Source organism: Hyalella azteca, unplaced genomic scaffold (genome assembly GCF_000764305.2).
Source record: "Hyalella azteca isolate HAZT.00-mixed unplaced genomic scaffold, Hazt_2.0.2 contig13619, whole genome shotgun sequence".
NCBI lineage: Eukaryota > Metazoa > Arthropoda > Malacostraca > Amphipoda > Hyalellidae > Hyalella > Hyalella azteca.
The window spans coordinates 1-26,553 of NW_025943534.1; the positions used below are offsets into that span (position 1 = coordinate 1).

The following is a 26,553-nucleotide window of genomic DNA, read 5'->3' on the forward strand; positions in this document are numbered from 1 at the left end:
TGTTTGTTTCATGGAATTATTTTGCATTTTAACCTGGTCTAAAACTCACATCAATAGAAGCTCAATTCATTGAGCTGTATTTTCATTAAAAGGGGTTTATCCCAAAAGCAAAAACCTCGAAATCTTCTTCATTTTCGAGATATTTGCCTTTTAAGTTTTCAGTGAGCAGGGTTCTGAAGCTCCAGCGCACAATTGCTGATCTTAATTAGAAAACTGGACGGTGCGTGAACGTATCATCTCGTATATATCTAAAAAGTTCTGTTAAATTTATTCATAAATTGAACATATTAAAACATGAACTTGAACCATTAAATAAACCAGTTTCCATGCTAAAATTTCGTAACTGTATGGAAGACTGAAGATAGCAATGCGTCGTGTACGCGCACTTCTCAATTCTTTTCCCGGGATCAAGGAACCACATTTGAGTTGAGATTTCCAATTTGGCAGCATAGCTCTTAGGCATCCGAATAAGATTTCTGCACAGCTTTAAATTTACCATATTTTTACAAGTCAAGCAATGATTGCAAGAAGTCTTGCAATCATTTATTCATGTCGTGAGATTGCTCATTTATGTAAATTTCTATCTGAAGTAATACAGATATGGGATGAAACGTTGCTCATATGGAAGCTTATATTTTCAGTTATGTTACACCTATAATGGCAGCTCTATTTTTGGCAGAAATTTTTTGATCAAGATAAACGGATATATCACAGGATGCCAGGATTCTATCTCATTGGAAATTCCCCAAATCTACATCTTTAGGAAACCCGTTTACGAATTTTCCAGGCAATTTGTTTTCCAGGCAACCTTACTGTGATGCGAATATACCTTAGGAAAGTTAACCTTTTTCTGCGCAATTCAAATATGAATAAAGTTTATCAATGAGGTAAAATTTTTAACGATTATTCTCGCTTATTATTTTTACAACCAGACAATAAGTCCAGCAGCTATCTCAATCAATAGTCAGCTATGGAAAGATCGGGTTCCAAAGGCCGGATCCCTTGTGAATCAAGTCACGATAAGTACAAGAATCGGCAACAGGCCATGGGCCTATTTCTTCAGTGCCTACACTTCTATTCTAAATAATTTTACCCTCCGTCATGAGCATCAGACTAATTCTTCATGCTCATTTTTAGTCATTTATGCGTATATATATATATTTAATATTTTCGAATTTTTCTCAATTCTCGAGTCTTTTTCTTACCTAAAACAATGCATTGTAATTATTTATCATAGTTTAGCGCTCGGTAGCGATGCGATATCGGTAATTAAGAGGGAAAATAAAATTTCAAAGCGATGACACAATTTAATAAATATTGACAACCACTGAACATTAGACAAACACCTACATCCGAGGCTCGTTTATCTCCTATTGGAAGCAATATTATCATCAATAACATCAATTTCGGTAGATAAATTACGAAGGCACAGAAACAACCTACAAGTAATAGGCAATAATCGATGTCCCAGAGGATAAAGAGAGAATAAGAAAGAATCAAAAATGAAGATTTCTTGGTTCCAATGAAGGTTATCATTGATAAACTTTAATTAGTAAAAATTGCAACATTAAAATGCAAACATCATATTAACGTTTAGTCTCATGTAGCTGTAATGTAGGAGTTGCGGAAATAGCATTACAAATAATTTAGAATGATACTGCGTACATCATTATGATATCATTGTGGTTATGGCTCATGTTTTCTGATTTTTCAATTAGGCATTATATTTGCCTTTTTATTATCATATAAATCATCATTTTTACAATAACAGTAATAATAATTGAAATCTTTTAAATAATTCAGTACAATTATATAATTCAGTATAACAATAATTCATTGGGCTAAGTCTGATATTAATATTACAAATTATTAAATGACAAGCTACTTTAAATAATTTAAAAATTTTTTGCAGGAATAGAATGACATGAAATTAAGAACATTTCTTGACCTTATTTACCGAATTTCTGACGTGGAAAATTTCCACATCGACTGGAATACTCCAATGATTGCATAGTATCATGAACGTATAGAATTTAATATGCTATACTCTAGCTCACTAAATTCAATAAATTGCATTAAAATAATCGTTCATGTAATAGTATAAGGAAATTTTATACATAATTGTCTTGTTTATGCATTCATTCTCTTCATATATCAAAACATAATCACGATTATCTCTTCTTAATCACTTTAACGCATGACGCTCATGTACGACGTACAACCAGCTTAACAATATTTATTACAAAAAATAAACACCATTCATTACACGAATATTTTTATACATGAAAATCGTGTATTGTTAGTCTCTACCTTTAAAAAGCCACCGCAGCCCCAGATATTGTCTTTGAAAGTTTAAAGGAGACTGTGAAATGTGCAGGGAAGGAGGAATGTTTACCCTGAACACAAGATTTATTGCCAAAGGGCAGGCTGCTCCCACACGGCAGTACGACAACGGGAGGTCAGGTCCTGCTTTAATCTACGGAACTTTCACATGCCCTAAGGTTTTAATTACTTATATATAATACTAGAAGAATGGTTCAGAAATGCTCGGTATAGCGGTCAAAGATGAATAAATAATTAAATCAAATAGTGTCGCTGAAATAGAAGAAAAGTCGCTCGATTCAGGATCCTCATGATTCAATTTTTTGGTTCGCGATAAACATTATAATACAAAGATTACACAATTTATCCTAATGTATGTTAATTTAAAATAATTAGCCAGGATAGCATTCCAAATTTCAGACTTGCAACTTATTTAGGATGGGAGTTATGTGTCGAATGCATTAGTCATTAAGCGCTATAGGCGACTACCGCGGCCGCTTTGATGTTCGCTATTAAGTCAAATCTTTTGCTTATTCAACCAGAAATGAGAATAAGGAAGAAAATGTTCTGTAGATCATGGGTTATTGACAAGTTATAATATAAATACATTTATTGTAATTAATTCTATTCTTAAATTTTAGTATACGATATTGCTTTATTTATTCAGATATATATATTATCAGGTTAGAAATAAATCAATGAGATCAATTAAAATAAGCTGATTTTTTCATACATTTGTCTTATAATACGATTTAGAGCAGAAACTTCAATAAATATCAGAGCTGTAAACCTCGAATGTTTTAAATCACAAATTTTTATCAGGACTGTAAAATAATTGAAGCCACGCAAATAGGCGCAAACAATTTCATATAACATTCAAGACGTCACTGCCTGCAACCCTGCAGCAATCGCTTCTAATATGTCAGCTACAATCTTCACTACGGGAAAAATCTCTGTTATTGCCGAAGCAATCTCAATCATTGTTGCCTTCTGGCCTAAAAAAGTTCCTGCGAAAGCGTTTTCTCTTAATTTTTCAGACAACCGTCTCTGCCGAGCTGCTAGAAATTTGTCTCTGTATCAGCCATGGCGCAGCGCAGTTTTAGGGAAAGATGGCCGGTTATAGTTTCACGGCTCCATCCTGCTAAAGCGCGACCAGCCCGGCTAAACCCGGCGCCGGTCTCGGCTCAAAATTTTAACTGGGTAGGGCAGGCTGCTCCCACACGGAAGTACGACAACGGGAGGTCAGGTCTTGCTTTAATCTACGGAAGTTTCACATGCCTTAAGGTTTTAATTACTTATATATAATACTAGAAGAACGATTCAGAAATGCTCAGTATAGCGGTCAATGATGAATAAATAATAAAATCAAATAGTGTCGCGGAAATATAAGAAAAGTCGCAGGTTTTACGACCCTCATGAAAAATTTTTATTCGCGATAATAGTGATTATACAAAGTCAACACAATTTATCCTAATGTCTGTTAATTTAAAATAATTACCCAGGATTGCATTCCAAATTTCAGACTTGCATCTTATATAGGATGGGAGTTATGTGTCGAATGCATTAGTCATTAAACGCTATATAGGCGACAACTGCGACCGCTTTGATGTTCGCTCTTAAGTCAAATCTTTTGCTTATTCAACCAGAAATGAGAATAAGGAAGGAAATGGTTGTTAGATTATGAGTTATTAACCATTTAGGATCTAAATAATTTCATATAATTAAATCTATTCGCAAATTCTTAGTATACAATATTGCTTTATTCGAGTATACGAACCACAGCTATAATGTTAGAAATAAATTAGGAAGAACAATTGAAATACTCTAAATTTTTTATAAAACGATTCAATGCAGAAACATCAATAAATATCAATGCTAACCTTGTTCAGGTGTCAACCTCGAATGTTTTAAATCACAAATTTTTATCATGACTGTAAGACAATTGAAGCTAGGCTAATAGGCGTAAACAATTTCATATAACATTCAAGACGTCATTGCCTTCAATCCTGCAGCAATCGTTTCTAATATGTCAGCTACAATCTTCACTACGGGAACAATCTCCGTGAGTGTCGCAGCAATCGCCATCATTGTTGCCTTCTGTTTTAAATGGTTACTGCGAGACCGTTTTTCCGTAATTTTTCAGAAACCTACTAAAACTTACTGCATTTACTCTCAGCTTTTCAGTAATTGTCATCAGTGTTTCATTCACTGACGGTAATCCTCGTTTAATGGACTTCAATCCTGCAATTATGTACATCCATCCCACCAGGATTGCCACCGAAATAGTAATGACTATTATTAACTGGCCATAAGGCGTCAACCGGCCATACAGCATGAACGGGCTATAAGTGGCTATATATGTCAATCCTTCTGTGGCAGCCAGCAATCCTGCAGAGATCACGTAGGTTGTAGCTCCCACTAATATCGATTTTGTATCAAATGTCATAAATCTTACTTCATTTGACTCTACATTTTGAACGATAACCATCAACCCTGCAAACAATATCATCAATCTTGAATCGGCCGCTGTCAGTGAAATAGTGAGCGCCACTAACCCTACAGCGGTCGTCACCTCTCCTCCTGCAACACATTCTGTGACAATCATTATCCATCCTACATGGAGCATCAACCATCCTCCAGGGGTCATCACACATCCCCCAGGGATCATCAACCATTCTCCAGCGATCATCAGCCATCCTCCAGCGATCATCGCCCGTCCTCTGTCGATCCTCGACTGTACAAATGACATCAACACCCATATTCCAGTGATCATCACCCACACTCCAGAGCTCATCACCCATCGCTCAGAGATCATCACCCATCGTCCATAGGTCATCAACCATCCTCTAGCAATTGTAACAAATCCTGCACAGATAGCTACAATGCCTTCTCTATTTATGTCAAATCCATCTTTGTCACCTATCAGCAATTTTGCTCCGATCATCAGAACAATCAATCCAGCAACGACCAACATCAATCTTGCATCGGCCTCACTCCGTACTAATGTGATGGCCACCAATCCTGAAGCTGTCGACACCCATCCTGCAGCGATCGAAATGAATCCTCTAGCAATCGCCACCGATCCTGCAGCAAACCCTGGATTACTAGGGAAAGTTTAGAGTATTCTAAGAATTTTTCACGTATATATTTAAGAAGAAAATCACAGCGTAAGAAGAAAAAAATACACGAGGTAAGAAGAAAGTGTGTGGACTCTGGTCTTGTGAGCGGCACGTGGTATAGACGCTGATCAAATCAAATTTTACAATCACGGAATGTCAAATTAACATGGCATGACGAGTTACGTTCATACCTCAATAATGTTGCCATCTAACCACGACTATAATGATCCACACTTATCTTGATTAAAAAATAAGATACTTTAAAATCTCCGCAATTGTCATTTGGCTGAACAACTTCACGCACCTTCATGTGCCATCGCCGGACGTGGGACTTCTGAACTGAGCTTCGGCCTAAATATTGGGTTCTAATATTTCATAAATCAATGACAGAAACTTGCAAATTGTTTATGTCATGCAGCTTTAACTTGGTGATGAAAAGGACTTAATCATCAGTATGCAGACTTATCAGGGCTTTAACTGTAGTTATCAGAGCTATCAGCGGCTCACTGGATGGGGATCATATTCAAGAATTCTGAAGTAAATCTGCGCAATATAAAGCGCGTGATTTATAAATGCCACAATTATATCGATTAGATAAAAGTATTCTTTGAAATTATAGAGCGTGAGGTCTCATGGATTATTTGATAAGGAAAATTTCTCAGAAAGTTCGTGAATAGTTCCAATTACCGTCTAATATAACTAGTATTAACATAAATAAATATGATTAAAATTCATTTCAGCGTACGTATAAATTGTGTCATCGCTAGATGAGAATTAGAAGCGAAAATGCCGCTAGAACTAAAAAAAAACATTCTTCCTTGTTAGATATACTTGTGTTTAGCTTCTTTAGTTGAGCCTTCTTGATTTCAAAGGCTGCATTTAGGTACGGGTTGTTGACTTCAAAGATGTTACTAGGTTTACAATCTAGTAAGATGAACCTCAGCAGTGCTAGCCAGCCGAAGCTCAGTTTAGAAGTCCAGCGTCTGGTGATGGCACATGAAGGTGTGTGAAGTTGTTCAGCCAAATTACAATTGTAAAGTTTTTAAATATCTTATATTTTACTTAAGATTAATGTAAATCATTATAATCGTGCTTCGATTGCAGCATTATTGAAGCATGAACGTAACTCGCCATGCCTTGTGAATTTGACAAACGGTAATTGTAAAAGCTTGTTTGATATAATGAGCGTCTACCACGTTCTGCTCACAGGAAGAGTCATGCACATACTTTTTTCTCACGCTGCGTATTTTTCTGCTCTGCATCTATATATATCCAGTGCGAAAACACATTCATTGTTTTTATTTCTAGAGTGATTTTCACACACTGATTCTGGCTTACTGCTGCCTCCATCCCTACACTGCTTCCTCCAATTCTACAGGGCGCCTGTATCGTCTCTGCGTCTCTGTCGAGCCAGTATCTTTTGTCAACCTTTGCAGCTCACTTATAATTACACCGACATGGACACAATGTTGAGACTATTACCTCCATATCACCTTCAAATGTAGTTGAAAAATTCTTAGAATTATTTAAATGTTCCCTAGTAAATCAGGGTTTGCTGCAGGTTTGGTGGCGGTTGCTGGAGGATGGGTGTCGATCGCTGCAGGATTGGTGGCCTTCCCAGTAGCACTGATGCAGGCCGACGCAAGATTGATGCTGGTCGTTGCCGGATTGGTGGTTCTAGTGACAAGACTGATGACAGTCGGAGCGAATTTGATGGTAAATGAAGGTGGATTAATTATAATTGCAGACGGCATCTTTGCTTTCTGGATGGGATTGGTTGCGATTGCTGGAGGATGGGTGGTGACTTTTGGATGACGGGTCATGATCCATGGAGGATGTGTGATGTTCCATGTAGGATGGATGATGGTTGTTGCAGGATGTGTGGGGTGGAGGCGATTGTCACCTCTTCTCGTGGTGACGATCGCTTAGGAGTTGGTTGCCCTCAGTTTAGCAGTGATGGAGGCCGATGCAAGATTGATGATCTTGATTGCAGGGTTGATGGTTATCGCTGCAAGTTTAAAGTCTAATGAAAAATTATCGTTGATATTTAATACAAAATCGATAGTAATGGGAGCGAAAGCCTATGCAATCTGTGCAGGATTGATGGCTGTCACAGAAGGATTGACAAATATCACTGGCCAGTTCTTGATAATCACTAATATTTCGTTGACAATCCTGGCGGGATTGATGTCGATCATTGCAGGATTGATGTCTATCAAACAAGGATTGACGTCAATGAATAAAACACTGATGACGGTTGCTATAAAGCTGAGAGTGATTGCTAGAAGATTTGAGTCTGTTTCTGAAAAATTACGAGAAGACAGTCTCGCAGTAACCCTCTCAGGCCACAAGGCGACAATGATAGAGATTGCTGCGGCACTCGCGGAGATTGTTATTGTAGTGAAGATTGTAGCTGATAGATTGGAAGCGATTGCTGCAGGATTACAAGCAATGACGTCTTGAATGTTATATGAAATTGTTCAGGTGAATTTGGGTAATTTCAATTATTCTACAGTCATGATAAAAATTGGTAATTTGAAGCAATCGAGGTTGACACCTGCCACTGACAAGGTCAGTAATGATATTTATTTAAGTTTCTGCTCCAAATCGTTTTCTAAGACAAATCCGTAGAAAGTTATCAGATTCATCTTAGTTGCTATAACTAATTTATTTCCATTAAAATTGCAGTTGGTCATTTACTTGAATAAATAAAGCCATACCGGATAAAAAAAATTTGGGAATCCATTAATTATATTGAAAATATTTATATTATAACTTGTTAATAGCTCCTAATCTAACGACCATCTCCTGCCTTATTCTGAATCATTGTTCAATAAGCAACATATTTGAATTAAGGTGAGCGTCTACCCTAAAATCGAAAATTTTGACTTTTTCGGTTTTTATACTCATCTTAAAGCTGCCATTCTGACCTACCCAACGGTACCAAAACTATCTCTGTACGTATATTTATGCGTTCACAATAGATCGCGAAAGGGTTAGGGGTGGTGGAGCTCTTTAACATTTAAGATGGGCCGAAATTAGCGGCAGTATACTTAAATAGCTAGTCTGAACACGCTGTGCTTCAGTTATCCGCCTGCAGTCATATGGGATGGTTCTCGTGCCGTCGTTCGCACCAACCTGGACAGATATTGAGCTCCAGTATCGTCTAGTTAGCAACCTTGCGCCCTTGAATGTCTATTTCGAGGCGCGCGCGACTTTGTCGGGCTCTACTGAAAAGTTAACTTATTGCCACTGCAAACCAATCTCCTCCTACAGTTTTAAAGCTACAACAATGAGACATATACCGTTTGATTTGCAAAAGAAAGATCTACGATTCGTAGTACGCGTTTTTCTAATTTCGTCACAGTTTGGATTTTATTCTGCAAAAAGGGAGGTGGCGGGGGGTAAAATCGAAAAATTTCCGAAAAATTTACGAAAAATGCCCCCACACCCACAAAAATTAGGATTTAAAAAAAACGCGTACTACGAATTATAGATATGGTCTTTACGCATCGAATGATATGTGTTTCGATGTTGTAACTTGAAAATCATAGGAGGAGATAGCTATTCTACGGTACCCACTTTTTGGCCGTTTTCTAAGAATTTCACGTTTTCTTTCATTTTTTTCGAAAAATTTACATGAACAAAAAATCTTAGAATTATGTTTTACATGTACGTACCAAGTTTCAAAGTGATCCGTCCGTAAATAACCAAGATAAAATTTGGGGCAGACGCTCCCCTTGGAGATGCACATGTGCTTAACAACTTGTAATGCATTAGGTTTTAAGACGCTTGATATTTTTTATTTTCAATGATTTTGACGTGACCTCGACCTTCATTCATAATCGTCTTGGGTAACATTATCGTGAAGGAGCGTTTCCTTGGATATCTCTTAATTTTTTATATTAAAGACTTACCCGTTAGAGCACTGCGTTTATATTATTATCGTGTGTCAATTTCGTTCAATTATTTATTATTGTTCATTACGTCAGTTAGATATTTCAGAAAGTTATTTTTATCAATTCTGAGAATAGCCTTTTTTCAATGTAAATGAGCTAAATAGTTTAATCTATACCTACATGGTTAGGTAGGTCAGACTTGCTGAACTTCGTACGCAAATTCATCTTCAATTTTGACATGTAAATTTTTATCATATTGCGTTGTCTATTAAAATCCTACGACTAAAATATATTTCGCAAGGCGATACTTGCTTCTCTTTCCATCGCATTTTGCAAACCGGCGTAAAATGACGCAATCACCATCAGTTCAATCGCTGAAATATGTCACTCAGGCGCCAAAGAATTGTACTTTTCAAAGTAATAATTTCGAAAAGAACGTTCAAGAAACAGAAATCAAGAGGATTATTCATCAACTGATTGCTAACATTTCTCGCTACTAATATTGCCAATCAAGTGCTTTTTCGATAGATTGAGAGAAATTCGAAAACTCATTTATTAATTACATCACTATAATTACTTTATAATTATCGAATAATTACTATAAGCACTTTAGTAATTGTAGTACTATATAGTGATAGTGATGATATACTGTATAGTGATATATTGCGATATTATATATACATTTTAATTATCAAATTAGCAGCGGGATCAAAGATTTACACGAATTAGTAACCTAGGTGCAGAGAGGGAGGTTCGCTTTCAAGAAAGTAATCGAAACTTTTATTAAAACAAGCAGGTTCTTAGTGTAGGATTTATTATCTCTTGGATATTTGTACAATAAAATCATCGCGTATGGGGACATGATACGAAATATAATCCATATTTTATTTATCATACGTCAATATAATTAAAATATCCAACAAATAATTCAAAGGCTTACACACTAAGTTACAAATACTGTCAGGCAAAATAAAATAGATTGTACTGAAGGCGGTCAAAATCAGATAACATTCATTTATTCAATTAAAATTAGGTGAAGTTCCTCGCATGAATATTGTCGAGTCCGAGCAAATATATCGATGAATTCCAAAACAAATGACGCTAGTCGAAGTCCGTAAGAAAATGGCAGTCTCTGAATGAAAAACAAATAGAATTTTTGAATCACCCTCTTGGCGATTAAAATTTCGTTTTTTCACGCTATAGAAGCCAGTAGAAAATTTGTCATTTCTTTCAAATGTTGCATGCCTTTTCTGTCCAGTTTCAGTAGGTGACACATTGTGATTATCCTCTTCATCATAAATCGTCACCACCATCATCGGTAGTCCAGTCACCATCATCGGTCCATTCCTCAGATTCGGTCTCGCTCTCTGCGTCGGACCCACAAGGAGAGATATGGACTACACCGAACCCCCAGCCAAAACAAGGGGTTATGGTCCCAAAACTTCGACGAATCTTTACTGAAGATCTGGGGGCGCCGGGCCATTCATTGGCAACAACAGCCGCCACAGACTCGTCGGCATTGGCAACAACAGCCGCCGACTCGTCGGCCTCGGCAACAACAGCCGCGGACTCGTCGGCCTCGGCAACAACAGCCGCGGACTCGTCGGCCTCGGCAACAACAGCCGCGGACTCGTCGGCCTCGGCAACAACAGCCGCGGACTCGTCGGCCTCGGCAACAACAGCCGCGGACTCGTCGGCCTCGGCAACAACAGCCGCGGACTCGTCGGCCTCGGCAACAACAGCCGCGGACTCGTCGGCCTCGGCAACAACAGCCGCGGACTCGTCGGCCTCGGCAACAACAGCCGCGGACTCGTCGGCCTCGGCAACAACAGCCGCGGACTCGTCGGCCTCGGCAACAACAGCCGCGGACTCGTCGGCCTCGGCAACAACAGCCGCGGACTCGTCGGCCTCGGCAACAACAGCCGCGGACTCGTCGGCCTCGGCAACAACAGCCGCGGACTCGTCGGCCTCGGCAACAACAGCCGCGGACTCGTCGGCCTCGGCAACAACAGCCGCGGACTCGTCGGCCTCNGGTTGGAGGTCTGTCTCTTATACACATCTAGATGTGTATAAGAGACAGGTCCATCTCATTATTGATCCATTTTCCAGGACAATTTCTTCATCGACTTCAGTTATGGAGTCTCCTTCGTAGAGAAAAGATTCACCTTCATCTACGGTTCCTTCATCTGAATAGGCGGTTTCATCACTTCCGCATAACGATTCATCAGTTTCATACATTTGCCCGGATGTCCCGGATGTCGACCCATCATGGTCACAAGGCATGGGCATATAAAAGCCGAAATCTGCGTTGAACATTTCTGTACAAGCCGTGTACTCGTTTCCCATCCGCATCGTTATGATTCTTGCGCGGGGAGGGCAGTCGTCTGACTCAAACATCCCTTCGCTGCGAATCGGTGAATTGCGATGCAATGAAATCCAATTTATCTTTTCCTCCACTTCATCCATTTGGTTCTCAAATCTCTGGGGTTCCTGATTAGGATTTTCCGAGGAAGGGCATTTACACAAAACTGTATCTTGACTCGACACTATAGAGCTTGTAATCTCTTCCGTCATCTGACACGCATTTCGGTGAAGGGTATCTTTAGCGTCCATTCTTCTGAATAGCAGGAGGTATGGAGTCTCTGTTTCGTCGTCACTGGAAAAGACAACCATACAAATATTTATATATAATATCCTAATTTTCATCTATCCCGTTATCTATAATTATGTGTCTCCAAAATGACAAATTTTTGTGGGACCTCTTGATTACATTCCGATGAAATTATCTCAATATATTTAAATTTTGCTTATAATTCAATTCCTTCATCTTGTCTATAACTATAATTATACTAAAATTATACTTTAATAATGGTAATTATTTAACTGTGACCTCTAGTTTAGCTTCCAATGATATTTTCATATATTAACTTTTAGTTATAATTCAAGTTTCTCATCTTGTCTATAAATATATAAAATTAATTATACTAGAACAGTTTATCGAGTGTGACCTATTGAGAGCATTCCAATGAAATTATTACAATATATTTAAATTAGAATAATTCTTCCATCTTGCCCATAATTATACTAGAATTATCCTATTATTATATTTATTAGAGTGTACCTCTTAAGGCTGCTGAGATCCTGGTCATTACAATGAAATTATTTCAATATATTTACATTTTAGTTATAATTTCAGTTTCTCATCTTATCTATAATAACACAAAATCAATTATACTATAATTATAATATTTATTAGAGGGTACCTCTTATGGCTGCGGAGCTCCCGGTCATTCCAATGAAATTATTTCGATATATTTACATTTTAGTTATAATTTAAGTGTCATCTTATCTATAATTATACAAAGTCAATCATACTATAATAATAATTTTTATTAGAGTGTACCTCTCAAGGCTGCGCAGGTCCCGGTATTACAATGAAATTATTTCAATATATTTACATTTTAGTTATAATTTAAGTGTCATCTTATCTATAATAATATAAAATCAATTTTACTATAACAATATTTATACGAGTGTACCTCTTAAGGCTGCGCAGGTCCCGGTAGACCGTGATGACGTCATCGTCGCAGAGGCACCACGTGGCCACGCCGCGGTCGTCGGAGGCGAGCACCGCGCACCGGTAGTGGCCCGCGTGCATAGACGTGCCCACGTGGAACACCACCGCCACCAACTCGTAGGATAACGCGTGGTCCTTGGCGGTGGTGGTGGTGGGGGGGGAGGTGGCGGAGGTGGTGGCAGTGGTGGCGGTGGCACCACGTGGCCACGCCGCGGTCGTCGGACGCGAGCACCGCGCAGCGGTAGTGGCCCGCGTGCATGGACGTGCCCACGTGGAACACCACCGCCACCAACTCGTAGGATAACGCGTGGTCCGTGGCGGAGGTGGCGGTGGCGGTGGCGGTGTTAGCCGCCGTACCTTCAGTGTTAGGAGTACGGGGGGCGGCCACCCCGTGGGGGGCGGAGGTGAGGTCCCGACGGAGCTTCTCACTCAGCCACGCTGTGGACACAGAGAGAAATTAAGCAGTCAACGCGAGCGGAAAATACGTTAAATTTCTTACTATTTTCACGTCATCAATGGATTGTGAGAGCCAAAAAATTACAATGAACAACAAGCAAGCATGAAATGGCAAGAGCTCTCGGAAAATAACCGTTATATTGTCCTAAAAGAGGTCCGAAAATAGTGACATTTTCAACACGTTGCAGTGGATGACCCAAAAAAGTTATTCGCTATTCAGACTAACTACCACTCATTTCTTGTAGTGCATCTCAAAACAATACACGAGTTACCCTCACATTTTCTGATGTTTAAGACATCATCGAGCTGGACGGGTAGACAGGCTTTCTCGACAGCCCCTTTCCCGTCTGTCGTCTGTCTGAACATCTGCAGCTGCAGGAGCAGCAGGCGAGGCAGACGGTGCAGCAGAGTCTGCACTCTGCAGCCCTCGCCTGCCGTCTGCTGGGCCTCGTCTGCAGTCTGCGGGGCCGTGTGCGCAGACAAGAGGGAGTCGAAGGTGAGGGTAGACGAGGAGACCGCGGCGCGGACCATCAGGTCTGTGGCCACCTTCATGTCCTCAGAGGGCATGGGTGAGGCACGAGGGCATGGGTGAGGCATGAGGGCATGGGTGAGGCATAAGGGCACGGGTGACACTCACTGTTCCTGATGTGTAGTTGTTCCACTCCGAAGTTCTCAGTGATGGGATCGCTGGCGTTTTCGAGCTATAAATAAATTAATAAATATTATTAATTATAATTAATTCATCTATAATTATGGAGTTGATCAAATGTTTGAGAGAAAATTTGTTTTGATTAATTGATAAATTAATATAATAGCAAGTAATTATTTTTATTTGTAATCGATTTGTAAATAACGATACTAGGCTGTTATGTATAAAAATGAAATGCAATGCAATTTTTATCACATTTTAAATAAACCTAATTACATATAACAAACAAATTACAACTTGATAAATATACTAAAATAGGAGGATTGATATTTCTTCAACTTAAACTTCAATTAATTATAAATTATAATTCTAAACAAACACACGAAACAAAAATAAAAAATATTCACCTGCAATTCAGATTTAATGCAATTCAAATAAATGAAAAATATTCACCTGCAATTCAGATTTAATGCAATTCAAATAAGTGAAAAATATTCACCTGCAATTCAGATTTAATGCAATTCAAATAAGTGAAAAATATTCACCTGCAATTCAGATTTAATGCAATTCAAANGCACCACCAAAACAGAACCTCCACGCGCACCACCAAAACAGAACCTCCACGCGCACCACCAAAACAGAACCTCCACGCGCACCACCAAAACAGAACCTCCACGCGCACCACCAAAACAGAACCTCCACGCGCACCACCAAAACAGAACCTCCACGCGCACCACCAAAACAGAACCTCCACGCGCACCACCAAAACAGAACCTCCACGCGCACCACCAAAACAGAACCCACGCGCACCACCAAAACAGAACCCACGAGATGTGTATAAGAGACAGGTGTTAAAGTGAAAGGGGTGTTAAAGTGAAAGGTGTGTTAAATTGAAATGGGTGTTAAAGTGAAAGGGGTGTTAAAGGGAAAGGGGTGTTAAAGTGAAAGGGGTGTTAAAGTGAAAGGGGTGTTAAAGTGAAAGGGGTGTTAAAGTGAAAAGGGTGTTAAAGTGAAAGGGGTGTTAAAGTGAAAGGGGTGTTAAAGTGAAAGGGGGTTAAAGTGAAAGGGGGTTAAAGTGAAAGGGGTTAAAGTGAAAGGGGGTTACAGTGAAAGGGGGTTATGATGACGGGTTAAAGTGAAGGGTCAGAGTGAAGGGCTAAGGTCATATATATCCAAGGACGGAACACATATCCAAGGACGGAACATATATCCAAGGACGGAACACCATATCCAAGGACGGAACACCATATCCAAGGACGGAACACATATCCAAGGACGGAACACATATCCAAGGACGGAACACATATCCAAGGACGGAACACATATCCAAGGACGGAACACATCCATGGACGGAACACATATCCAAGGACTGAACACATATCCAAGGACGGAACACATATCCAAGGACGGAACACGTATCCAAGGACGGAACACATATCCAAGGACGGAACACACATCCGAGGACGGAACACATATCCAAGGACGGGTCATGTATATATCCCAGAAAGGAGCTAATATACCGTAAATGCTCATCTGCAACATCGCACAAAAGGACCGAGCACCGCATGGATTACTCACAAAACCTTCGTAGCAGGCAGATCCTTCTCCGTCTTGCCGCAGGATGCCAGGTCCTGCACTCGTCTCCCGATGTCCCAGCAGAGAGTTTCGTCCACGCCCAGCAACTGCAGTCCCGCGTTCAAATAACAAGTGGTTTTGCTACGGTTTTCTAGCCCGACGATCCTAGGAAACTTTGATCCCGTCATGTGAATTGGGACTCCTTGGGATTTAACAGAACGATTGGCAATGCCCGAGTCAACTTCTTTGGAAGAACTACTTGGTTGGACAACTTGGTTGCCGTTGTCGATCTTGTTGACATCGTCGTGTTCTGGTGTTACAGCTGTTCGTTTTCTCGTTCTGGTGAGTCTTTTGCAGTGTTTTCGGTTGTAATCAATTGGATGTTCAGAAATTAACTCTTCCAAAGCGTCCAGCACTCTATTCTTGTTCGAGTTCGACTCTGGGTAAGGTGGACTAGGTGGCGGAGTTTCTGAAGTAATATGTTGGACATCCGCAGGTGAACAACCACCGAGAAATGAAAGCCATTCCAATTTGTTCATTAGAACTACTGATTGACTATAAGACAGGCAAGACGGACTTATAACACCAGGACTAGGTAAACAAAAGTCTGTACAATCTTTTCGTGGGCAGGCGAGACGGTCCATGATGTCGCAGGTTCCTGATGGTTCTAATGCATATTCACCATACCCTTGGCAAGAAATGAATTTTCCGCCCTCAAAATACGAAGAGTTACAGTCTGATACTGAAGATTCTATATCTCGGTTGGACTCAATATCATCAGAAGAGCTAGTCCTACTCAATGAGCAATCGAGTTCTGAAAGTTCGTTTTTCATGTACAAATCATCCATGGATTTCCAAAGAACGTAACCTAAGGCCGATACCTTCGAACATTGCGAGCTGTAAATAGATATCCGGCGTGATTTTCCCATGCTCGACGTCGTCGTTTTGCCGGTAGAATCTAATCTCGTGCCTGGAACTGGATCGGTTGGAAGAGGACTGTCCACATTGGACTCCAAAAGACCAAAATTGCATCCAACTGACGATATACTTGGAAGAAAATCTGACTTGGTACAACTTTCCACAAAGCTCAATGTTCGTTGGCGAGTTCCGTCTGTTCTGCCTTTCGTGCCTTCGGACAGTTGAAGTCGTTCCATCCTATCGACAGGAGTAGAATTTCGGACTGGATTTGAACATGCGGAAGTGGTGCTGTACTCGGTTGAAGAGGAATCCTGGCTTCTACTTTCAATTCGGGAGTCCATTGACGATGACTTAGTTTGCACGATCATGCCAGCCGCATTACCTCCACCAAATTGACCAGACGACAATTGGGATGAAGCATCTGTTAAAATCTTCTGCTTAACAGAAGAGTCGGATGATTGATCTGGCATGGATATGGCAAAATTAATTGAAGCTGCACTCACACGCGGTTCAGGCATTTTCAAACGTTTAACTGCACTCGTAGACTGCACATGGTGTGATCTTTCCTGTCGCCTTAGATTCCGCAATGATCCTGAATCAACCCTTGGAAACTTAACCGACCGTCTGCCGTCAACGGTCTTTTTCAAAACCGATTTTGGCTGCTCAAAATTTAAACTCTCCAGACTTCGGGAGGTGGAAGATCCTGCGATACACGACGCTTTGGCGGAGAAGAAAGTTTTCTTCTTACGTTCCTCACTGCGCGATCGAGGCTGTCTTTCAACATTCAGCCTTAACAAGCTGCTTATGGAAGGTAAGAGTTGTACTTCCGTACTAGTTTCGGCTTCGCTTGAAGATTCATCCATGGGTTTTGAACGAAGTCCAATTCTCCTGGGCTCCTTCGAATAGGTTTCCATCTCGAAACTGCAATTGAGGACTGGTTTCAGATTACCTTTGTCAGCCTCAAATTTTGGATTAGCTTTCGGGCAAGTACCTTCTGCGAGGTCCGACCCTAATTGGCCAAGGAGGTTTTTTGGATCGTCAAAGGATTTCGTCTTCGTTTTACCAGGGGATTTTTTGCCTGAATTCTGGTTTCGCACCGGCGAAGTTCTGGGACTCATTCCGATGTCACTTTCATCCGAATCTGCGGATTCAAAATAACCACACGCGAGAATGAGGTGTATACGTGCAATCCTTTTACAAAGAAAACTTTCACATTCATGATTTACAACATGAAAGTAAGTCTTAACTTCATACAAAACTCACCATAAAGTGGCGAGACTGTGCTCTAAAATCGTGGTTTTGGAGGTAAAATGACAAATATTACAACTTGTAATCAATTTCCGGAATATTCAAGCAAACAAAAATTCTAGTTGAAATAATTATCCATGTAGAATATAATCAATGACCATTTAATTGGTGGCCGAAGACGATATTAATATCAGCTACCAATCCGCACATTCACCAAATAATATGAAATTATGTCATCAATTCACCCATTGAATTGAAGTCGTTAATGTAATTACAAATTATTTAGCTACCCAATAATATTCTACATTAATTAACTCGTCCATAATTAACAATGACTAATTAAATGGCTAGGCTTACCTTGTTTACCGGCCGCCTTCTTTATCTGAAAAATACAATGTAATTAGCGAGCCTCTATTGTCAGGGCAGGTGGTTGTCTCAGTGTCCGTCAGGCGGTGGTAGGGGGAGGATATGTGGCGCGACTCTCTCCGTCTATCAGTGAGAACCCAGCCTTCGCAAAAACTTAATTTTTCAACAGAACTGATAAGAAAATTTTGAAAACTACGTAAAAAGCGAATGTTAAACTAATGTAACAGCATGTACAAATCTGAAGAAAATGAAAATTGATGTAAAATTATGGAATAACGAAAGCGATGATAATTCATTCTAAAATATGGTGGTTAAAATGAAGAATTTTTGCGATTATTAAACGTGAAATTTTCTTCTGTAAATAATTTAGCGTCTAATCCAATCCAAGTAACGAAAGTGAATTTTCTCCAACGGTTCCTTATAAAATACATGCCAGTATTTTGTGAAATAAATGTTCCGTTATGAACATGTCTATTAGTAATTAACATTTTATTTGACGTGTCATTGTTGGTGAATATTGAGATGTACTTATGAAAAAAATATACATTGATTAATTATACAGAATATACAACAGGACATTCACGCAAAGCCTAAAACAGAACCCACGCGCACCACCAAAACAGAACCTCCACGCGCACCACCAAAAACAGAACCTCCACGCGCACCACCAAAACAGAACCTCCACGCGCACCACCAAAACAGAACCTCCACGCGCACCACCAAAACAGAACCTCCACGCGCACCACCAAAACAGAACCTCCACGCGCACCACCAAAACAGAACCTCCACGCGCACCACCAAAACAGAACCTCCACGCGCACCACCAAAACAGAACCTCCACGCGCACCACCAAAACAGAACCTCCACGCGCACCACCAAAACAGAACCTCCACGCGCACCACCAAAACAGAACCTCCACGCGCACCACCAAAACAGAACCTCCACGCGCACCACCAAAACAGAACCTCCACGCGCACCACCAAAACAGAACCTCCACGCGCACCACCAAAACAGAACCTCCACGCGCACCACCAAAACAGAACCTCCACGCGCACCACCAAAACAGAACCTCCACGCGCACCACCAAAACAGAACCTCCACGCGCACCACCAAAACAGAACCTCCACGCGCACCACCAAAACAGAACCTCCACGCGCACCACCAAAACAGAACCTCCACGCGCACCACCAAAACAGAACCTCCACGCGCACCACCAAAACAGAACCTCCACGCGCACCACCAAAACAGAACCTCCACGCGCACCACCAAAACAGAACCTCCACGCGCACCACCAAAACAGAACCTCCACGCGCACCACCAAAACAGAACCTCCACGCGCACCACCAAAACAGAACCTCCACGCGCACCACCAAAACAGAACCTCCACGCGCACCACCAAAACAGAACCTCCACGCGCACCACCAAAACAGAACCTCCACGCGCACCACCAAAACAGAACCTCCACGCGCACCACCAAAACAGAACCTCCACGCGCACCACCAAAACAGAACCTCCACGCGCACCACCAAAACAGAACCTCCACGCGCACCACCAAAACAGAACCTCCACGCGCACCACCAAAACAGAACCTCCACGCGCACCACCAAAACAGAACCTCCACGCGCACCACCAAAACAGAACCTCCACGCGCACCACCAAAACAGAACCTCCACGCGCACCACCAAAACAGAACCTCCACGCGCACCACCAAAACAGAACCTCCACGCGCACCACCAAAACAGAACCTCCACGCGCACCACCAAAACAGAACCTCCACGCGCACCACCAAAACAGAACCTCCACGCGCACCACCAAAACAGAACCTCCACGCGCACCACCAAAACAGAACCTCCACGCGNCCACGCGCACCACCAAAACAGAACCACGCGCACCACCAAAACAGAACCACGCGCACCACCAAAACAGAACCCACGCGCACCACCAAAACAGAACCACGCGCACCACCAAAACAGAACCACGCGCACCACCAAAACAGAACCCACGCGCACCACCAAAACAGAACCACGCGTAAAAAACATTGCAATATTTAATACATTTGAATATTAGATATTTACTAAATTTCAACCTTATCGATTTTCCCGACATTTTGAACTGAAGATAAAATCAGACTATTGTTATCTTCCTTATCTAACCTTTACTGTCACTAACGCCGCCAGCAGCACTTAAGTCGCTGGCCTTCAATATAAACTATTTTATATTTTATAAACCAAACTGAACATCTTAAAATTAATTAAATTGAAACAGTATCACAGTTATGTGGGTATCGAACCCTACAACTCACAGTCCTGACCAGCTATAAGCTTTGTAGCGACGAGCGGCAAATAGCGCTTAGGGATGTTGACTAGCGGGCGCTGGTATATCTTTGGTGTTAGGTGCTATACTAATGTAGGTATTACTAGATACCTATTATACCTATATCCATCGTAACTATATCCATTACACCTATACCCACTGTATCTATATCCATTACACCTATACCCACTGTATCAATATCGATTACACCTATACCTAGACCTATTATACACATACCATTATACCTAAACCTATTGTGCCTACATCCATCATACATATATCCATTACACCTATACCGAGACCAATTATACCTATACCTACCTAACCTTAGAGATAACACAGCAGGTTAGTTTCGATATTGCCGGCACGTTCTATCCTCTCATTATCCATAATCCCGTCATTCCTTAATTAATCCTTAACGTCATTTCCGTTATCCTTAATCCTACCAAGAACAACCCTCAAGTTAACTAAAGAACGACTAAGATGCGTGAAATGAATAACTAAATTATGTTAGACTTAATTCTATTTAAATTGGCACTGATACGCTCTTTAACCCGGCAAAACTGTGTCAAGATGACCCACAAAAAGCGCGAAACTGCATCGCTACTTGGACAATTTTTCGCTGTTATCCCTGAGTGTCACCTGCACTTGACCTGCCAACAAATTTCAACCTAAATTCATGAATTTAGGTTCCTTGGTTCTAAGCCAAAATAAATACAGCGTTAGGCATGGAAGAATTTATTATAATTTATATATAATATATATTAAATATTAATTATTGTATAAATTAATATTTATTATACAATATATATTAAATTTGATATATTTACCAGATTAAAGATGCTTAACTTGGATGTCATACAAGGTTAGCAAATCTAACACTTAATAAATGCAATGTTATTTATCGAATTTTTTACATTAACAAATTTTCATTGTTTACTCACCGGGCACAGGAAGCTCATGGCGAATAAAAGATCGTTGTCTCCCAGGAAAGAAATTTTAAAAAATTCAGATAATTCAGTCAAAATTTAAGAATTCTGCACGAAGAATAACAATTTAGAAATATATCTTCCAAACCTAGGAAAATCGTGCTTTGTAATGCTATTCCTACCGAAAGTTTGAACTATGACGACTTGCCACGTAGTCGATTAATTATTCGCCATGCTACTCAATCGATCAGTTAGTAACACCTATAGAAATACCATTAACCGGCCTTAATATAAAACCTATAATAAATTCGATCAAATCTGAAGAGTGGGAATTCATTAGATAAAAAATATTCAACAAAAGACGTTATTTCAATTAACTAATCTTTACGTACATATTAATACTAAATAATCCAAATGTTGAATGTCTTACATTACCTCAGTTATTAGAAATTTAAATTAACTGTAAACAAGGGGATAACTATAGTAATTTACGAAGATTCCGCATACAGAGATAATATCTTGAGAAATATATAGTATATACAAACTTTAGCTATACCTTCGTGGTAGTTACGTATTTAGTGATAACAATGATACCTTAACTCATCATTTACACACTTCATTTTATCATTCATACCGTAGGATTTTGTTAAATTTTACCACGCACTGTTCCTGATGTTGAACCATGTAAGTAATGACGTACTTAAGGCATGGTCGTATGGTTCTTGACGAATTCTGGGCCACGTCTGGATAAAAATGAAAAAATTTACACCTTTTATTGCACAGGTAGAAAGAAAAGGAATTTGCGTTTATAATTCATGTAGAATTCGTGTAATATTAAATCATGCTCTTCAGCATTCGTTAAACATTATACATATTATTTAGATAAGTGATAAGAGACGGAACCAAAAGTATGAAGAAATTAACGCACTTAATTAAATTGATTATTTAATATTAATAATAATTATTATTTTAAATATTTGTTTTCAGTTTCTTATTCTAATTATTTATTTTTATTAATTAGAAACCATTGCATGATAGGAACATGAAATCATTATCATAATACTATTAATAATTATCATTCTAATCATTTATAACTTATTTATTCCAGTCTTGATGATATCTGCCTAACAGCGTCTCATCCGCCCAACCCATCACTGAAAAAAATAAACTGGTCAAGATCCAATTACCGACACCCTTTTTTCTTGCCCACATCACGAGTAGAGTGCAGACGTAGCAATGATACACCCCAAACTGAGTCAGAATGACCCATGCAAGAGCACAAGGTGCAGCGCTATTTGAACAATTACCATGTTATTTTTCACAGTAGTCACCCCACAAGTTCAACTTGAATAAAAGAAAATTAATATATTAAATTGATATATTAAAAGTATTATAATAATATAATATATATAAAATATAATATATAATTATATTATAATATTAATATATATACATTAATTTTAATAATAAATTAAAATTAAAAAAAAATAATATATTAATTAATATATTAAAAGTATATTAGGACTACAATGACAAATTATTGTGCAATATTGCGGTCATAAATATTTTTAACACGTTTCCTTGCATTTCCATTGCTGCTAAATTACATTATAATTATTAAATTTTTTAATAAATAGTCAAATTTATAATAAAATTCTTATTCAAAACCCTCAATGTCTGATCACAGTCCAGCGGAAGCTGATTAATAAAAAGCTAATTACCATTTTATATTAAATCATATATATCAAAGCTACGTCTGATTGTGAGACGTAGTTTTTAATTTCTTGTTTATCATGACATTTCTTATCATCAAAAGAAGTCAAGAGTGTTTATCAGACGCTGGTTCATCAGCGTTATTCATCGCTGGCATTCATAAGTGGCATTCATTCAGTGACATTCACCAGTTGCATTCACCAGTGAAGAGCAGCAGGCTGTTGTACATCCTCTTTGAATACAAAAATTAGTAGTAGATCGTTTTTATTTAATTTTATAGTAAATTTAATTTTTCAAATTTTTAAATATTTTTTTTAACTATATAGTAAATAATAATTAAATATGATTTATTATGCATTGCAATTGTACAATTAAAAATTAAAAATAAAGTTGAGAAGTTAGATATTTTAGGAACTCTTTACTCATTAGACAGGAAATTTGTAGTTAATTTGCGGTGCCCCATTATTAGCTCACTAATATTTAATAGAAGATTAAAAATCGATACATATTAATAATTAAATTGGAATAATATCAATTATTATGAGGAACAGCCGACGTGTCGGACAATTTTACGCCCGGACTCGCGGCCGGTCTCCAAATTCAGTGATCAGGGAATATCTCTCAACTGAACGCAGTTCGATGAAACTTGGTACACGTATTCTTTAGGGCCTAACGGTGATGTTTAGCTCGTGAATTTCGCTTGTGTGAATTTCTACATTTCACTTTCATTCGTGAGTTATAGAGCAATAATATTGCTCTATAACTCACGAATGAAAGTGAAATGTAGAAATTCACACAAGCGAAATTCACGAGCTAAACATCACCGTTAGGCCCTAAAGAATACGTGTACCAAGTTTCATCGAACTGCGTTCCGTAGTTTAGGAGATATTCTTTGATCATTGAATTTGGAGACCGGCCGCGAGTCCGGGCGTAAAATTGACCCGCACGTGAACAGCGGAGTGAATGTTCGCTGGAACATTCACAATGAATGATCAAAAAATGAAAATGTGATAATTATCGTCGGATTTTATTTTTTCAGTTCATTTTATACGTATTAGGTAAATTTTGTTTGTCTAATTAGAAATTAGAAATTATTAAAAACTTATAATTATAAGTTTTTTATTGCGATACGAACAACAACAGGAAAATATCAAATTATCGAAAAAGTTTAGGTTCAATGTTCCAAATCCAATTCGAGAAAAAATAACCTAAACAACAATTAACTAAACTAATAGTGCTATGAATTAATCATTACGATAATTTCATAAATTGCCCTTTTTACGAATGATACGAAAAGGTAACAATGAAATTGAACCCTGAAATTTTACCCTGACTCTCCCACGTCAACATGGGCAACCGCGCCTCTTCCTCAGGTGGGCGCACTTTAGGAGTTTAGGACATCTTAGGGTAATTTTTATTGCATATATTAGGGCAATTATTATGACGTCTTTAGGGATCTTTTATGACTTTTCTAGAGTAATTTTCGAGGGCACTTTAAGGGAATTTTTACGATTTTCTTAGGGTTATTTGTATTGCCTTTTTAGGGTAAGTTTATGGCTATCTTAGGGTAATTTTTATAGCTTCGTTAGGGTATTTTTTAAATAGTGAATAATCCTTAATTAAAACGGAGCCATAATGCTGCGTTTCTCATGAGTTTATAATAAATTTGCTGACTTTTCCTGCATTTATTATGCGTGTTCTTCATTTTTACGTATTATCTTTTTGATGTTGACTTTCATTATTGACATAAATCAGATATTTCAAATATCCGCTTGAATAATATTCAATTGAAATATTCAAATATTTCAATAGTTATTAAATATTATTAATAAATCTTATTCGAATTCCGGTACTTATTAAATATTATTATTATTATTATTATTAAATAATATTCAATCCGGTACACCACTTACAAAATTAAAAATCCGTGAGTTTTCATCATTTTAGGGAAATTGTAGAAAATATAAACACATTAAATACATTAACAACATGATTGTCCATATTAATAACATGTTTATCTCTAGTATTATAATGATAATAATATTGTTAACAATAAAAATAATACAAGAGAAAATTATTGTTTAGAACTTTATCGTCACTATAAAATCAGTGATCAATTATGAAAATCATAATTAAAAAATTAATTATCAATAACATGATACAAGATTTTAATTACCGAATAAAAATACATAATATTATATTATAATAATATTTTTATTAGTATTAGTATAATAATCTCATTTAATGATTATTAAAATAATGTATTCATTACAGAGAAGCGGGCCCGCGACGTCGAGAGCGGCGGTGGCGCCTCAAGCCGAAGTTCGTATATATTAAATATTAAGTAATTCCAATAATACTCTGGATTAATTTAATTTAATTTTATTTAATTGATTAAATGAAGTTACTGATACTTATGCGTATATATTAAAAAATAAGTAATTAGAATGATACTTTAATTTAATTTCATTTAATTTATTAATTAAAGTTACTGATACTGATACGTATATATTAAAAAATTAAGTAATTTTAATGATACTTTTAATTAATTTCATTTCATTAATATTGATATTATATACCTATTAAAAAATTTAATTAATTTTCTTATAATTTTATTCGCTAAAATCTTTTCCTATTTTTTATTATAACACAATTTTTAGGTAAGATTTAATGTTGTTGCCTTGAAATGGTGCCAGAAAAAGTAGTAGTAATGGTATTCTTACCTGATATGACAGTTATAGTGGGTGCTGAAGGCATGATTTAATGCTATTCGTACCTGAACTGTTAATTTTGGTTCTGAAAGGGTGATTGCAACATTATTTTACATTATAATTAAAGAAATTAACTAAATAAGAATGACATTTCCGCCTGACGCGTGTGTCGCTGATAACGAATTCCCCATCACTGATAACAGCTTCCTTCATCTTGACAGGTCACTGATAACGGCTGATATCGCTAACATTATCTGTGAAGTCTTGAAATCAGCGACTGAGTGAACATTGTGTTGAGAAACTGTCGCATTATGTTGAATAAATGTCACAATATGTTGAATAATTGCCACATAATGTTGAATAACTGTCATCGGTACATTATGTTGAGTAACTATCTTATTATATTGAATAATCATCATATTGTGTTGAATAACTGTCACATTATGTTGAATAACTGTCACATTATGTTGAATAACTGTCGCATTGTGTTGAATAACTGTGACATTGTGTTGATTTTAAGTTTGTTACAGCATATAATGCTGACTGCATAAATGTTGAATGCGGGGTGTTGATAAACGACGTTGAATACGTAATGTTGAATGCACGGTGTCGTTATGGAATGTTGAATGCATTACCGTTGTATATCTTAGTGTAGAATGCTTGAGTGTTGAATACCGTCGCGTTTAATGGTCAGATGTTGAATGGCTTTACAAAATAGATACAAACTGCTAGATTTTATTTGCTTCACGGAAAAAATC

At 38.3% G+C, this 26,553-nt stretch overlaps 2 protein-coding genes across 2 annotated transcripts; both read right to left on the reverse strand.

The window, feature by feature from the left end:
- Nucleotides 1-10,633: 10,633 nt before the first annotated feature.
- Nucleotides 10,634-13,970, reverse strand: LOC108674149. Its single transcript, XM_047883757.1, has 5 exons — nucleotides 13,652-13,970; nucleotides 13,115-13,355; nucleotides 12,880-12,936; nucleotides 11,419-11,996; nucleotides 10,634-11,382 (listed from the first exon to the last, which is right to left on the reverse strand). The coding sequence occupies exons 1-5, from the start codon at nucleotides 13,968-13,970 to the stop codon at nucleotides 10,634-10,636; spliced, it is 1,944 nt and encodes a 647-aa protein (XP_047739713.1).
- Nucleotides 13,971-15,596: 1,626 nt separating this feature from the next.
- Nucleotides 15,597-22,025, reverse strand: LOC108674150. Its single transcript, XM_018162060.2, has 4 exons — nucleotides 22,006-22,025; nucleotides 21,387-21,479; nucleotides 18,121-18,145; nucleotides 15,597-17,656 (listed from the first exon to the last, which is right to left on the reverse strand). Exons 2-4 carry the CDS (start codon nucleotides 21,402-21,404, stop codon nucleotides 15,597-15,599), a joined length of 2,103 nt encoding a protein of 700 aa, XP_018017549.1. The 5' UTR covers nucleotides 21,405-21,479; nucleotides 22,006-22,025.
- Between the last annotated feature and the right edge of the window lie 4,528 nt (nucleotides 22,026-26,553).